Source organism: Myotis nattereri (genome assembly GCF_964212035.1).
Source record: "Myotis nattereri genome assembly, chromosome: 10".
NCBI classification, from domain to species: domain Eukaryota; kingdom Metazoa; phylum Chordata; class Mammalia; order Chiroptera; family Vespertilionidae; genus Myotis; species Myotis nattereri.
In genome coordinates this window covers 1601550-1618334 of record NC_138085.1, presented here as the reverse complement: position 1 = coordinate 1618334, position 16785 = coordinate 1601550, and the positions used below count along the sequence as shown (strand labels likewise).

The 16785-nt window shown below is 42.9% G+C and overlaps 1 protein-coding gene across 1 annotated transcript in view; it reads left to right on the top strand.

Annotated features, from left to right (window-relative positions):
* The window catches only part of SLC9A4 (solute carrier family 9 member A4), a gene marked incomplete at both ends in the record, with an annotated part of 72596 nt that overhangs the window by 38428 nt on the left and 17383 nt on the right, over window positions 1-16785 (top strand). The window contains one exon of the mRNA XM_081101212.1: window positions 3574-3670. Coding sequence (XP_080957338.1) covers window positions 3574-3670 — 97 coding nt within the window. The remainder of the gene's footprint in view (window positions 1-3573; window positions 3671-16785) is intronic.

Sequence of the window (16785 nt, the reverse complement as noted above, 5' to 3'; positions counted from 1 at the left end):
CTTTTTATTATTCTGCACAAAATGAAAACAGCAAAATGCACATGTATTTTTTTTAGAAGTTAAACGATTGTTCCACAAGAGGCTTAGATTTGCAAACTGTGGCTTCAGGGGCACCTCCCACCGAAGCTGTCCACAGCACGCTGCACTGCTGTTGGTTCCAGGGCTTTCTCTGGTTTTACATGAACCTCAAAACAATCCTATGGAATAGGTAGAGTATGTCCTTGAATTATTATTTTAATGTGAGGCATCTCATTTTACCAGCGAGTAGTAAGCTCTTAGAAATACCAGAGGATAGAGGTTCAAATTGATTAAAACTGTGGAAGCTTTAAAAATTATTTGGTTAATATTTTAGAGCTATTGAAATATTTATAAATTTATAGGCATAGCAAACTACAACTCTACAACTTAAAAATATTACATTTTAAAATTTCCAAATAATTTTAATGTCATTTATAAAAAGTATAAAATGATTGTAGTTTAAATGTTTTTTATTTGATCACATGTTGACAGGCATAAGTTTAGCTTTGTGCATTCTTTTGCCAACGACTCTGGAATGAAGACCCGATGCCATTTTCATTCTATAGTGGAGCCTTGTGGGGGAGTCAGGCCTGCTCCGCCACTCTTCACTCCTTCTAAATGGTGGCCATCTTGGGGACCTTCCTAAAGGTCACCCCAATAGTGTAATGGGAGAAACAGACATGGGGCAGCCACGCTCACACGCTGTTGGGCACATTGTTCACTCAGTGAGCATGGCCTTTAGCATCTTAACATATTTCCCAGGGATTTTATGCATAAAGCGATTAAGGGGATGGATTCTTCTAAATGAACCAGGGTATAATATTTTATTTGGGGGGGAATTAATATTATGGCATGAATATAACATCTACCAGATTTTATATCTATATTTCTTGGAATTGAAGCCTCTTTTTACATTATTCTAGCATTTTAAAAAGTTAGGAGAAATGTCAACCTTTTGTTTGAATACATTTAGGTTCATACTTTCCCATTCAATTTTTGTTTGTTAATCTTCACCCAAGGATATTTTTTATTTTTAGAGAGAGTGGAAGGGAAGAGGAGAGAGAGACATTAATGAAAGAGAGAGAAAGACATGGATTGGTTGCCTCCCGCACATGCCCTGACCAGGGCCAGGACCAAGCCTGCAACCAAGGTACATGCCCTTGACAAGAGTCAAACCCAGGACCCTTCAGTCCGCAGGCCGATGCTCTATCCACCAAGCAAAACCAGTCAGAGCCCATTTGATTTTAATAGCCATGGAATTTCCATAGAACCTTTGTTTAAGGTGACAGAGAATTCTTTCATGGATAGTGAGTGAAGGTTCAAATGACAAAGATCTTTCAGTTTACAGCTTTTCTGTTTTTTTGACCAAGAAATTATTAACATTTCATTTTTCTAAGGATTGTGTCTCTCCTGTACTTGTGATGTTAGTATTTCAGGGGTAATTCTGCTAATTGAGTGGCATGTGGAAAACTCCCGGTGTCGCCGGCCCAAGTTAGCAGCTCGTCGGTACAGCTTTGTGGCTGCAGCTTTGTGCGGATGAATGAGAGGAGTGAGAGCGGATGCCCTGGGGCCTGTACCACACACCCAGCGGCAGCCTGAACTCACTTTTAATTATGCTTGGTGCCTCCTAACGTGGTCAGTTATAAACCAAGGAGTGTGCCAAGTTAGATCCACTCTACCTCTTTGGTTGTTTTATGATGCATACACAGAAAATGGAACTGTTTGATTCGCTGTTTTTTCTGCTTAGCAATAGATTACTTCCACCATAATACAGGAATGTGTTCAGATTGTTGGAATGTGTGGGTGTATCTAAATCAGAATAAATTTTATTTGAAGGACATTTAAACAGTTAAGTTGAAATATCTTTATGATAATGTTCAGTTTACCAAGGGTGGTAACTGCATATCAATAGTGTTGACAGTTGTAGTGCTAAGCTATGGAGACTCTGGTTCAACAATACTGTAGAAAGAGCAATAGTTAATGTGCAGACAGCATTGCTCAGGACACCCTGGCATACTGTGATGGCCAGTAGTCACATCTTTAACACCCTTACCAATTGAAAATTACTTATAGGACGTCCTTGCTATTTATGGCTATGCTAGAGGTCCGGTGCACGAATGGGGTCCCTTGGCCTGGCCTGAGCCCTCTCACAATCCAGGACCCCTTGGGGGATGTCAGACTGCCAGTTTCCGCCCGGTCCCTGCAAGCCAGGCCGAGGGACCCCACCTGTGCAAGAATTTGTGCACCGGGCCTCTAGTATGCATATAAGATCTTTGGATAATCTTTTCCTGCCCTCCCCCTGCCCCTTTCCCTCTGAGATTTATCAGTCTGTTTCATGTTTCCATGCCTGTGCTTGAGCGTCTGCCCCTTGGTGGTCAGTATTCGTCATAGCTGCCGGTCAAACAGTCACTTAGGCTTTTATATATATAGATAGCTACCAATGCTTGGGAAAATTATTTAAAAGTGGCCTGTTTGGAAACTAGTAACTACTCACCTCTGTGACCAATTACCCTAAGACTTGCTTTACAAGCAGCTGTTAGCACATTCAGAAGAGCTGCAGCCAGAGAGGGGAAAAAAGAAGTCAAAACTCTGTAAGGGTTTATACCAAGTGTTAATGTAATAGTATTAAAACAGGAGGAAATAGTATTAGCAGAGGGGTTTAATTCCTTTAGTGCTCTCTTTTAAGTTCTTATATTCTGCAGTGAACATACATTACTCGTGCAATAGTAATAGAAATTACCTCCCCTAAATTCAAATGACTGAAATCAGATACATTTCTCAATGTGATGTCATGACTTGGAAACCCTCAGAGGACAATTGTGCATTGAGGCTGACCCGAGCATGACTTGGTTTTTGAGCCCTCAGGGCGGTGGCCGGGGGGACTCAGGATGAAGGAAACTGTGGGGATCTGGTCTGTGCGGAGGCAGTGAGCAGTCAACTGTTTCAAGAATCTCACAGAGTCCCAGTGTCTCAGAACCGGGCTGGCTTTTTCATGATGAAAACGTCCCAATTCTCCTTGTAAAATATGATACTAGTTTCTTACAATGTCCTTTAACTGAAGATAAAATTCCTAAAGGAACAATCCCAAGGTAGAGGTATTCATAAAGGCACGCATAACATGGTAAAGCTCTTAGCTCAGTGCTGCTGAAAGGTGGTGTGTGGAGAGCGCTGCCCACAAGCGTGGCTCACACCCACAACAAGCACAGGTCAGGTCAAGAACAGCCTTGACTGGGGAGTTTTATTGCTGTTGAATCGAATAGTAAAATATTCGGTTTACATTTTATAGTATTTTTAAAATTTTTATTTTCCAATCATTGACTTTGTATTTTACACACATGTTTGATCGTAGCAGATATGAAGGGAATAAAATGAGTTATATTTTCAACATAAAAGCTCAAAGGCATAGAAAGAAACTATTTTCAAAGTGTGAGTCAAGACATGCGATGCCCTCTCACGGCTGCTGAGAAGCTTCTGGAACTCCCACGAGTCCATGATACTTTCAGTCTCCCTCGCCAAGATGGGAAAATAATGCCTGCCTTTCTCCAATGGTCCCAGGGCCCAGCGGACACAGGGAACCAAGAGGCTTTCCCCTGAAGACGTGGCGTCCATGAGGGACCTTCTGACGCACAACATGTACCAAGTGCGGCAGAGGGTGAGTATGGCCGCCTGGCTGGCTGCTGCTGGCATCCCGGGGCCGTCTTTCCAGTCACCCCTGCCTCACCCTCCTCTCTAAGCAGCCTTTCTGCTGGACAACTGCTCCCTGCTTCTTAGTGTGGAGAACAGAGCTCTAATTGTTGTGCTTCTGCTGCAGAGTTGGAACCTGTAGTAGGGAAAGAAATGAAAATCCAGTGGCTGGCGGCAGGGGTCAGGCCCCTCCCTCCGAGGGCAAATGTGGGGCCAGCAGCCGCCACAGACAGGACGGCCTGGCCGAGGTGGCTGCCTCCAGCTGAGCGACTGCAGCGGAGCTCAGGAAGCTGAGAGGGCTTGGCGAGAATGCTGAAAGCCTTCACAATAAAAAGGAGCTGTCTTGGGCCTGTTACTTCTCAGCTTTGGGGAAAGGCGTAGCGTCCACCCCACACTGGGGAAGGCCAGTGGCTGGGCTCTTCTGAGACTCGGAGTTGGCCCGGCGAGAGGCACACCTGCGTCCTCTCACAGGAGTTTAAGTTTGAGGATTCGATTGAGCTTCCCAAGTCTGAGTATGAGTATAAGCGAGTTGTTTATGAGGGCCGTGGTTTGGGGGACTATGTCATCAATCAGTCTTGATGGGACCGAAAAAATGATCTGGTAGAAAACAGGGAGTTGTTGACCTGACTGTGGAAGGTCACAGAACAACACCTGAGCCCGGGCCCTCTGACTGCGAACCGCGCTCCTCCCAGGTGGGCTCTGTGCTCACTGGGCACGGGGCAGGGGGCTTCTAGCTTCCTGCGGGGAGGGCAGTGGTTGCGGGGCTGTGTCACGCGGTCTCTGCACCTGCTGAAGGAACACAGCTGAGCAGCCACCTAGCTCACTCAGGGCACATGCTCCCACTCCTTCCAAGTGAAACTGTTTCGTGGAGTATCACATTCTGCCTTCGCCAAGTAGTTAAGCACTTCCTGGTTTGAAGAATGTGGGCTAGATGAAAGCCAGAGCCCAAAGCCTGCCTCCTACCCGGCCTTTCCCCAGGGTGAAGAGGTTGGATTTAGGGAAGGCTCCAGAAATGGAGACAGAGCCCTGGGTCTCCAGCCGGTCCACACGGGGGCTTGCTGCCCAGCTCCCTTTGCTTCCGTGTGCAGTTACCAGGGAGCCACCGCCTTTGTTTGTCAGGGTGTCTGTCCAGGGTCCTCTAGGCATCTCCCGCTAGGCTGTGCCTGCCTTGTTGTCCCCACAGAAGCAGATGGGTGTGGAAAGTCACACGGGGAGACCACAAATAATAAACAGCAGGAGTTCCAAGCCTCCAAGGGGGCTTTTGCCTCCACTTTTGCTCCTTTGAGAGAGTGGAGCTTCCTCTCTTTCTAGGTCATATGACTCCTCACCTCCTCCACGGTCCTCTTGCTCTCGTGGAGGAAATAGAGCTCTAAAGGTGCCACCAGAACAGCCATTTGACTGCTTTGTTCCTAGTGGGCAATCTACAGTTTTGAGGATTGTCACAAAAGGTGACATCTGTAGCCCTCCAGCCTGGGTGACAGGTCACCAGGCCCCACACAGGCTCACGGACCCCTTCTTGGAAGAGGTCACCTTGAGAGTCAGGAGTCACATCTGGGCAGGGCCGGAAGAGCGCAGGGCTGGACTCTGGAGGATCCTAGGATGCAGTGGCTCTGAACCAGCAGGCCCTGCGGGCTCTGTTCTCCCTAGGAGCGCTGGCTACTCCCGTTTGAAGCTATACGCTCAGCACGTCTAGGACAAGGTCTTCACTGGGACAGAGTTGAGGAACTCACCCCTGGAGACTGTCAGGGGAACAATCGCAGCAGAAGTGCTGCGAACACAGTGGGGATGGACATTGAGAAACACTCCACATTACACGGGAAAGCATCAGCCTTCGCCCAGACCCGAGAATAAGTCACAGACTGATGGGCAGTCCCTGGGCTGGCCTAAATGATGAGGTCACACTCGGAATTTCAATACGCTTTATTTTCCTTTCTATTAAATTTATTGGGGTGACACTGGTTAATATGATCATATAGGTTTCAGGTGTGGGTTTCTATGTTACAAGATATGTATGTGTTCATCACCCAAAGTCAAATGTCCCACCACCATATTTATTATTTATTTATTTATTTATTTATTTATTTATTTATTTATTTATTTTTATTGTTTAAAGTATTACACATGTCTCCTTTTTCCCCATTGATCCCCCCCCCACGCCCGAGGGCAAGCCCCCACTGCCCCAGTGTCTGTGTCCATTGGTTATGCTAATATGCATGCATCAAGTCTTTTGGTTGATCCCTAACAACCCCCCTCCCCTGCCCCTTGTCTCTGGAACTATTTTTGTTCATCAGTTTATGTTGATCATTATATCCCACATATGAGTGAGATCATGTGATATTTATCTTTCTCTGACTGGCTTATTTCATTTAGCATAATGCTCTCCAGTTCCATCCATGCTGTTGCAAATGGTAAAAGTTCCTTCTATTTTCTAGTGGCATAGTACTCCTTTGTGTAGATGTACCACAGTTTTTTAATCTACTCATCAGCTGATGGGCAGTTAGGTTGTTTCCAAATCTTAGCTATTGTAAATTGTGCTGCTATGGACATAGGGGTGCATATATCCTTTCTGTTTTCTTGGGATATATTCCTAGAAGTGGGATTACTGGTTCAAACGGAAGTTCCATTTTTAACTTTTGAAGAAAACTCCATACTGTTCTCCACAGTGGCTGCACCAGTCTGCATTCCCACCAGCAGTGCACAAGGGTTCCTTTTCCTCCACATCCTCACTAGCACTTGTCATTTGTTGATTTGTTGATAATAGCCAGTCTGACAGGTGTGAGATGGTACCTTGTTGTCTTTTTGATTTGCATCTCTCGGATGATTAGTGACTTTGAGCATGTTTTCATATGTCTCTTGGACTTCTGTATGTCCTTTTTCAAAAAGTGTCTACTTAGGTCCTTTGCCCATTTTTAAATTGGATTGTTTATTGTCCTTTTGTTAAGTAGTATGAGTTCCCCATAAATTTTGGAGATTAAACCCTTATCAGAGAGAACATTGGCAAATATGTTCTCCCATGCAGTGGGCTTTCTTGTTGTTTTGTTGATGGTTTCTTTTGCTGTTCAGAAGCTTTTTATTTTGATGTAGTCCCATTTGTTCATTTTCTCCTTAGTTTCCATTGCCCTAGGAGCTGTATCAGTGAAGATATTGCTATGACATATGTCTGATACTTTGCTGCCTATGGAGTCTTCTAAGATTTTTATGGTTTCCAGTCTACACTTAAGTCCTTTAACCATTTTGAGTTTGTTTTCGTGTATGGTGTAAGGTGGTGGTCTAGTTTCATTTTTTTTTGCATGTATCTGACCAAATTTCCCAACACCATTTATTGAAGAGACTGTCTTGTCTCCATTGTATGCTCTTGTCTCCTTTGTCAAATATTAGTTGAGCATAGTGGCTTGGGTTGACTTCTGGGTTCTCTGTTCTGTTCCATTGGTCTATATGTCTGTTCTTGTGCCAGTTCCAGGAAGTTTTGAGAACCATAGTTTTTTAATATAGCTTGATATCTGGTATTATGATCCCAACAACTTTGCTCTTATTTCTCAGGATTGCTGCGGCTATTCGGGATCTTTTTTTATTCCAGATGAATTTTTGGACAGTTTGTTCTAGGTCTGTGAAATATGCCATTAGCATTTTAATGATTGCATTGAATTTATAAATTGCTTTGGGTAGTAGGGACATTTTAATGATGTTGATTATACTAATCCATGAACACAGTATGTTCTCCCATTTGTTTTTGTCTTCCTCTATCTCTTTTTCAATGCCCTGTAGTTTTCTGAGTATAGGTATTTTACCTCCCTCCTTAGTTAAGTTTATTCCTAGGTATCATAATTCTTTTGGTGTAATGATAAATTGGATTGTTTTTTTACTTTCTCTTTCTGTAAGTTCATTATTGCTTATGAAAAAGCCATAGATTTCTCGGTGTTAATTTTGTATCCTGCTACATTGCTTAATTCATTTATTAAGTCTAGTCATTTTTTTATGGAGTCTTTGGGGTTTCCTATGTACAGTATCATGTCATCTGCGAATAAGGACTGTTTTATTTCTTCTTTTCCAATTTGGAAGCCTTTTATTTCTTCTTCTTGTCTAATTGCTATGACTAGCACTTCCAGTACTATATTGAACAGGAGTGGTAAAAGTGGGCATCCCTATCTTGTTCCTGTCCTTAGGGGAAATGGGTTTAGTTTTTGCCCATTGAGTATGACGTTGGCTATAGGTTTTTCATATATGGCCTTTATTAGGTTGAGTTATGATCCCTCTGTTTCCACTTTGCTGATAGTTTTTATCAGGAAAGGGTATTGGATTTTTTTTAAAATGCTTTTTCTGGATCGATTGATATGATTATGTGATTTTTGTCTCTCAATATGTTTATGTGATGTATCACATCTATTGATTTGCAGATATTATACCATCCTTGCATCCCCATGATTAACCCCACTTGGTAATGGTAAATGATCTTTCTAATGTAATACTGGATCTGATTTGCTAGAATTTTGTTGAGGATTTTAGCATCTATGTTCATTAAGGATATTGGCCTGCAATTCTCTTTCTTTGGGGTATCTTTATCTGGTTTTGGAATTAGGGTATTGCTGGCTTTATAGAACGAGTTTGGAAGTGTGCCTTCCTCTTGAATTTTTTGGAATAGTCTGAGAAAGATAGGTTTTAGTTCTTCTTTGAAAGATTGGTAGAACTCCGCTATAAAGCCATCCGGACAAGGGCTTTTGTTTGCTGGAAGATTTTTTATCACTGCTTCAATTTCTTCAGTAGTTTTCAACCTATTTAGGTTTTTTGATTCTTCCTGATTGAGTCTTGGAAGCTTGTATTTTTCTAAGAATGAGTCCGTTTCATTTAGGTTGTCCAGTTTGTTGGAGTAGAGTTGTTCATAGTATTTTTTCATAATCTTTTGTATTTCTGGGGGGTCAGTTGTTACTTCACCTCTTTCATTTCTGATTTTGTTCATTTGGGTCCTCTCTCTTTGCTTCTTGGTGAGCCTGGCCAGAGGTTCATCAATCTTGTTTATCCTTTCAAAGGACAAGCTCTTGGTTTTATTAATCTTTTGTATTTTTTTTTTCTGTATGTCATTTCTTTCTGCTCTGAGCTTTATTATTTCCTTCCTTCTGCTTACTCTGTGCTTTTCTTCTTGCTCTCCTTCTAATTCTTTAAGTTGTAGGGTTAAATAATTTATTACAATTTTTCTTGTTTTTGTACAGGCAGGCCTGTAGAGCTATGAATTTCCCTCTCAAGACTGCTTTCACTGTGTCCCATAGATTCTGGATTGTTGTGTTTTCATTGTCATTTGTTACCAGGATGCTTTTTACTTCTTCTTTGATTTCTTTGGTTACCAAATCATTGTTTAATAGCATGCTATTTAGTCTCCAAGTATTTGATATTTTTTCATTGTTTTTATTGTAGCTGATTTCTAATTTTATGCCATTGTGATCTGAGAAGATGCTTGTTATGATTTCTATCTTCTTGAATTTGAAGAGACTTTGCCTGTGTCCCAGTACGTGGTTTATATTTAAAAATGTCCCATGTGCACTTGAAAAGAATGTATATTGTGTAGCTTTAGAGTGAAATGTTCTGAAGATGTCAATTAATTCCTTCTGATCTAGTGAGTCATTTAGGATTTATGTTTCTTTGCTTATTTTTTGTTTAGAGGATTTATCCAGTGATTCAGTGGGGCATTAAAGTCCCCCTACTATGACTGTATTGCTGTCGATCTCTCCCTTGATATCTTCCAGAAGTTTTTTTATGTATTTGGGTGCTCCTGTATTGGGTGCCTGTATGTCTACCAGAGTTATATCCTCTTGTTGAATTGCTTCCTTTAGTATTATGTAGTAGCCTTCCTTATCTCTTGTTATGGCCTTCACTTTGAGGTCTAATTTTTCAGATGTAAGTATTGCTACCCCAGATTTTTTTCATTTCCATTCACGTGAAAAAATTTTTTCCATTTCTCCATTATCAGTCTGTTTGAGTTTCTTGTTCTGAGGTGGGTTTCCTGTAGACAGCAGATATATGGGTCATGTTTTCTTATCCACTCAGCTACCCTATGTCTTTTGATTGGGGCATTTAATCCATTTACATTTAAGGTTATTTGGAGAGGTACTTGTTTTTTGCCATTTTTATTCCTTATGCCTCTGTTCCTTCTTCCCTTCCTATTTCTTCTTTTTATAGCAGACTCTTTAGCATTTCTTGCATTGCTGGTTTAGTGGTAATAGACTCCCTCAGCCCTTTCTTGTCTGTGGAGCTCTTTATTTCACCTTCAATTTTGAATGATAGCCTTGCTGGGTATAGTATTTTTGGATTCAGTCCCTTGCTTTGCATCAGTTTGTATATTTCATTCCATTCCCTTCTGGCCTGATGTGTTTATGTTGAGAAATCAGTTTATAGTGTAATGGGAGAACTCTTGAGGTAACTTTCTGTCTCTCTCTGGCAGCCTTTAAGATTCTTACTTTGTCATTGTTGTTTGCCAATTTAATTATAATGTGTCTTGGTGTCGATATTTTGGGGTTCATCTTGTTTGGTACTCTGTGAGCTTCTTGGTCTTGTGTGAGTTTTTTCTTCCCAACATCAGGGAAGTTTTCTGTCATTTCTTTAAACTGGTTTTCTATTCCTTGCTCGGTTTCCTCTCCTTCTGGTACCCCTATTATGCAGGTGTTGTTTCATTTTGCATTGTCCCAAAGCTCCCTTAGTCTTGCCTCCTGTTTTTTCAGTTTTTTTCCAGTTGCTGCTCTTCTTGGGTATTTTTTCCTACTTTGTCTTCTAGCTCACTGATGTGGTACTCAGCTTCTTCTAGTCTACTGTTGATGCTTTCTATTGTGTTCTTTATTGCAGCTATGTCATTCTTCATTTCTTCCTGGTTCTTCTTCATTTCCTCTTGGTTCTTACACATGTTGTTAAATTTGTCTTCCATCCTTTTCAACGTCCTTATGACCATTGCTCTGAATTCTTTCTCTGACAAATTGCTTGCCTCAATTTCATTTACTTCCTTTTCCAGTGATTCCTCCTTTTCTTTTGTATGGGGGCTTTTTCTTTGTCTCCCCATTTTTGTTCCTCCCAAGGTGTCTGGTTATGTGGCTCACTCTCTACTGCATTGACCAAAAGGCACAAAATACAACTCAACAAGACATGACACAGGGAACAAAACACAAATGTATTCACGATACCAATAACCCCAAATAAAGGTGACCACCAGAGAAAAGAGAATTAGGGGAGAGAAAGAGCATAAAAATGATATTGAGAAAAGGAAAAAAGATAAGAGAGAAAAGAAAAAGAAGAGGAAAACTATATACATATATGGGGAAAAAACTCCACAAAACCAATAACTAATCCAAAAAATGCAAACAACAAACACCTAGAAAAAAAGGAGGGAAGCTGATATGAAGAGGCAGGGCTTATTTCCAGAAGGTAAGGTAAAGGAATTGAATGAATGGGGGAATGGCCACGATTCAGTATAGAGGAGGTAGAAAGGTAATGAGTGTATAAGAAGTAAAGTAAAAAACAAAATACTCAATTAAAATAATAATAATAATCCTATATAATAAAGAGGTAATATGCAAAATGATTGTCATACCCTCGCACAAGATGGGCACCCCCATGTCATCACAAGATGGCTGCCACAAGATGGCCAGCAAGAGAGGGAAGTTGTGGGCCATGAGGCCAGCAGGGGAGGGCAGTTAGGGGGTGACCAGGCCAACAGGGGAAGATAGTTGGGGGCAACCAGGCCAGCAGGGGAGGGAGGGCAGTTGGGGGGGACCAGGACTGCAGGGTGGGGAAGTTGGGAGGGACCAGGCCTGCAGGGGAGGGCAATTAGGCCAGCAGGGGAGGATAGTTGGGGGCGACCAGGCTGGCAGGGAAGGGTGTTGGGGGTGACCAGGCCTGTAAGGGAGGAAGGGCAGTTGGGGGCAACCAGGCCTACCAGGGAGGTCTATTAGGGGCAACCAGGCTGGCAGGGGAGGTTCAGCTGGGGGTGACTGGGCCAGCAGGGGAGGGCAGTTAGGGGCAACCAGGTCAGCAGGAGAGGGCAGCTGGAGGCGACTGGGACTGCAAGGAGGGCAGTTGGGAGTGACCGGACCAATAGGGGAGGGCAGTTGGTGGTGATCATGCTGGCAGGAGAGGACAGTTGGGGGCTATCCGATCAGCAGGGGAGCAGTTAGGCATTGATCAGGCTGGCAGGGGAGTTGTTAGGAGGTGATCAGGCTTGTAGGCAGGCAGGCAGGCGAGCGGTTGGGAGCCAGCACTCCCAGATTGTGAGAGGGATGTCCGACTGCCGGTTTAAGCCTGATCCCACAAAGATTGAGCCTAAACCAGCAGTCGGACATCTCCCGAGAGGTCCCAGATTGGAAAGGGTGCAGGCTGGGCTGAGGGACACCCCCTTCAGTGCGCAAATTTCGTGCACCAGGCGTCTAGTTAAAAATAGTAATAATTAAAATATATATTTAAATATATATATAAAATAAAATGTATTTATATAAAAATAAAAAACAAAACAAATTTTCCCTTTCTTTAATCTATCTATCTATATATATATTCATCTATTTTTGGAAAAGAATCGAGTAGAGAGCATATAGACTGAAGTTTGGTGAGTGAAACTAATTAATCTATTAGTAGCACAAGAGAACAAGTGAGGAGAGGAAAAACAAAAGCATAAAATAAAAAAACAAAAATACTAACAAACAAACAACAACAAAAATTGGCTAGCGAAGAAAGAGAAAAGAGAAGTGTGCATGGACTTGGAGCAAGGGAGGGAAAATTAGACATATGAGTAATCCAACAGAGACTACTACAATAGTAATGCATCAATAAATCAGATAAAGAAGATCAATAAATAACAAGGAGTAAAAAGAAAGAAAAATTAAAGCAGGAACAGAGAGAAACAGGATGAAAAAGGGAGAAGTGTGGAAGAAAGGGTTGGCATAAAGGAAAAACTGAGGTAGAGTAAAATAATGATAAAAAATAAAAATAGAATGTAGAACAGTAATCAAAAAAAGATAATAAAAAAAACGAAAGGTTAAAAAAATAATCCTACATAATAAAAGCCTAATATGCAAATCAACCAAACAGCAGAATAACTGGTCAGTGGGGGGTGGGGCCAATGAATGGGCAGCACCAGGCCAGCCAAGGCAGGTGCCAGCAGGCAGAGGAAGGGAACGATGATCGGGGGGCAGCAGTGACCGTGGGGGGCAGCAGTGACCGTCGGCAGCAGAGGAGCAATCAGGGGGCAGGCAGCCGCTCACCAGCCAGCGCCGTGCCCCAATCCCCCTGCCAGTCGCCTCTGGCATAGGGAGGCCACTGGTGGTGACAGCAATAGGCCCACAGGTAGCCTACCACAGAGGGAGGCCACCGGCTGTGGAGGTGGGGCGATCAGGGGCAGGGCCAGCTGCTCGAAGGCTGGCACCATCCCCCAATCAGCCTGCTGGTTGCCTCCCGCAGAGGGAGGCCAGACTGTGGCTTAGACCCACTCCCCGCAGTCTCTGGACAGCAAGGCCAGGCTTAGGGACCCTCCCGAGTGCACAAATTTTTGTACACTGGGCCTCTAGTAATAATAATAAATAAAAATAATTTTAAAAATAAAATAAAGAAAAGAGAAAAAATTTTAGTTTCTTAAGTAAAAGATAAAAAATAAAATGTGAATTAGTGAAGTTCGTTCACTTCAGCTGAGTTTTTATGTCCTATGAGGGCTGGTTTAAGACCCCTCTCTACTGTTCTGCCTGCCATGTCTCTGTTTCCTGTTAAGTGGTCATCACCATGTTGAAGTTCCCAGCAACCCACTGTTCCTCTTTGTCAGACGCCACAACCTTGGTTTCAGGGAGGTGGCATCAATCTACCCACTTTGTTTTTCTGCCTTCCAGTCGTATTTACACAAGCATCTATTTCTGACATGGCCTCTAGGTGGAGGTGTTTCTGTATTAGTTTCCGGGACCAAATGGCCCCTCATCCCATTATTTAGAATCTTTGTTTCCCTGCTGAGCTCAAGGCTGGGTGAGGCTACGCTGCTAGAAGGGGCCTGGTCTTTAGGAGCAAACTGTCTGTTCAGGGTTGGAGGGACAGACTGTCCCAGAGCTGGCTTCCTGATCATCTCTCCCTATTTTGCTCCCCAGCTTCCACAAAAACACCTTCCCCTGCACCGCAGCCTCAGTGAGTGTTTGTAATTGAAAGACCCTATGCACTGGGTTTAGTGAGTAAAAGCAAGGAAAATATAAAGACAGAGCAGCCGCGCCGCTGCCCATCTCTCTCCCTCCAGCACAGCATGGCTGGTGCAGAACTTCAGGCTGCCTTTGTGGGTGCAGCCTCCCATGGCTGTGGGCTTAGGTCTAGAGTCCCGGCTGCCAGCAGCCCTGTGGACCCCCTTCCACAGTCAAGCACTGCCCTGTCCCCAAGGGACGCAGATTTGGTGCAGCGCAGTCCAGGCTGCCCGCGTTTCTCCCTCCAGCTCAGATCCCCAGGCCCACTGCTCTCTAGGTGACCTCTGACCTTTCTGTTCATGGATTGTCTCTCCAGCTGTGTTTAATTTGCCAATTATAGGTGGATGTTATTCGATTCAGCTGTTTCTTCTATCTGCTCTATGAGAAGGCGCAGAGCCTGACCACATATTTGGCTGCCATTTTGTCTCCCCCCAGGACAAACTTTTTAGGAGCCTGTGGCCAGGGAGGCTGAAGTCTCGGTGTTTGTGGGTTCACAGCAGAGGCAGCTGGTCCCTGGCTGGTGTGGCTGTAGGGTCCCAGATGGTGTCTTAGGTCTCCCCGGGTGAAGGTGAGGCTGGGCTTCTAGTCACAGCCACTCTCCCCTTCAAGATGGCGTGGTCTCTGTGGCAGAGCCAGCTGTTCCAGGAGAGAGTTCAGCAGCCGTAGAGGAGCTGCTAGGGGAGCCTGGTCCACCAGTCCCCGACAGTCCTGTGGAATATAACTGTCCCTCACTCACACACACACACGCCCCACATGTCCACACACTCCCGTCTCGCTCCCTCCCTCACTCACACTCTCTTCCTCACTGCTGTCCTGTCGGCCACCACCTTGGATCCTCCATCACCATATATTAGGACTCCCTTCACCCCCAACCCCCTTCCCTCTGGCGACCACCACTCTGCTGCTTGTGTTCATGAGTTTCAGATTTATGTCCCACATATGAGTGAAATCATGCGGTTCTTAGCTTTTTCTGACTGCCTTATTTCATTCAGCATACTGTTCTCAAGGCCCACCATGTTGTTGCCAATGGTGCAATTTCATCCTTTCTTATGGCTGAGTAGTACTCCATGGTGTATATGGACCACGTCCTCTATCGCAAGACATTTTGGTTGTTTCCGTGTATGGCCACCGTGAATAATGCTGCAGTGAACACAGGGGTGCATATATCTTTGCGAATGCATGATTTTGAGGTGTTCAGGTGTACACCCAGGAGTGGGATTGCTGGGTCAAATTCTTAATTTTTTGAGGAATTACCAGCCTGTTTTCCATAGTGGCTGTACCATCTACATTCCCATCAGCAGTGAATGAAGGTCCCCTTTTCCACAGCCTCTCCAGCACTTGTCATTGCTTAGCTTGATAAGGGCACTCTAACAGGTGTGAGGTGGTATCTCAATGTAGTTCTGATTTGCATTTCCCTAATGGCCAGTGAGATGGAACATCTTTTCAAATATCTATTGGCTGTTCATATATCTTCTTGGAGAGGTGTATGGTATTTTCATGATCTTTTTGATTGGGTTGTTTGTTTGGTGTTGAGTTTTATGAGTTCTTTATATATTCTGGAAATTAAACCTTTGTCGGAGCTACTGTCTGCAAATATCATCTCCCATCTGGTGGCTGCCTCTGTGTTTTGTTGTCAGTTTCTTTTACTGTGCAGAAGCTTTTGAGTTTGATACAGTCCCATTCATTTAGTTTTGCCTTTACTTCCCTTGCCTTTGAGGTCAAGTTCATAAAATGTTCTCTGTGACCAAGATCCAAAAGGTTGGTACCTGTATTTTCTTCTATGTAACTTATTGTTTTGGGTCTTATATTTAGGTCTTTGATCCATTTTAAATTAATTTTTGTACCTGGGGACAAACTAGTCCAGCTTCATTCATTTGCATGTGGCCTTCCATTTTCCCCAGCACCATCTATTGAAGAGACGATCTTTACTCCATTGTGTGCTTCTGGCTCCTTTATCAAAAATTATCTGTCCATATGCATGTGGTTTTATAGCTGCGCTCTCTATTCTGTTCCATTGATCTATGTGTCTGTTTCCCTGCCAATACCGTGCTGTTTTGATTATTGTAGCTCTGTAATATTTTAATTTGATACCTCCAGCTTTGTACTTTTTTCTCAGGATTGAATTGGCTATTCAGGGTCTTTTGTGGTTCCATACAAATCTGATAATTTCTTATTCTATTTCTTTAAAAAATGACATTGGGATTTTGATGGAGATTGAATTAAACCTGTATATTGCTTTGGGTAATATGACCATTTTAACTATGTTGATTCTTCCAATCCATGAACACAGAATATTTTTCCATTTTGTTGTGTCTTTTTCTATCTCTTTTAATAATGCTTTGTAATTTTCAGGGTATAGGCCTTTCATGTCTTTGTTAAGTTTATTCCTAGGTATTTTATTCCTTTGGTTGCAATTGCAAAAGGAATTTTTTTTCATTTCTTTTTCTGAAGTTTTGTTGTTAGCATACAAAAAGGCAATGGACTTTTTTTAGGGCAAATTTAATAGTACAAAGAGGTTTACAAAAATAGATTGATGCTATTTGGGGGGACAATGCTGTAATTTTTTCTCAATTCAGTTTTGATAAATTGTACCTGATTTTACAAAAATTACTTCAAATTCAAACTTGACTATATAAAAAAAGGAGAGATTAAATGAACTCAGCTAGATGGCAGATCTGACAAAATGTAAGAATGAAACAATGCTACCTAGGGCACTTATCATGTCCAGGTGTAGAGACCATTCTCAGCTGGTAGCTTATATTCTTCCATAAGCAATCACAGATTTGGAGTCAGTCATGCAGTACAAAGCCACACGATCAAATCTTCTTTCTGATGCAACACAAAAAGGTTGTTTCTGTTTCCTTATTAGAATGCCAACTGGTTGTCTATTTTTCTTTATCCTATT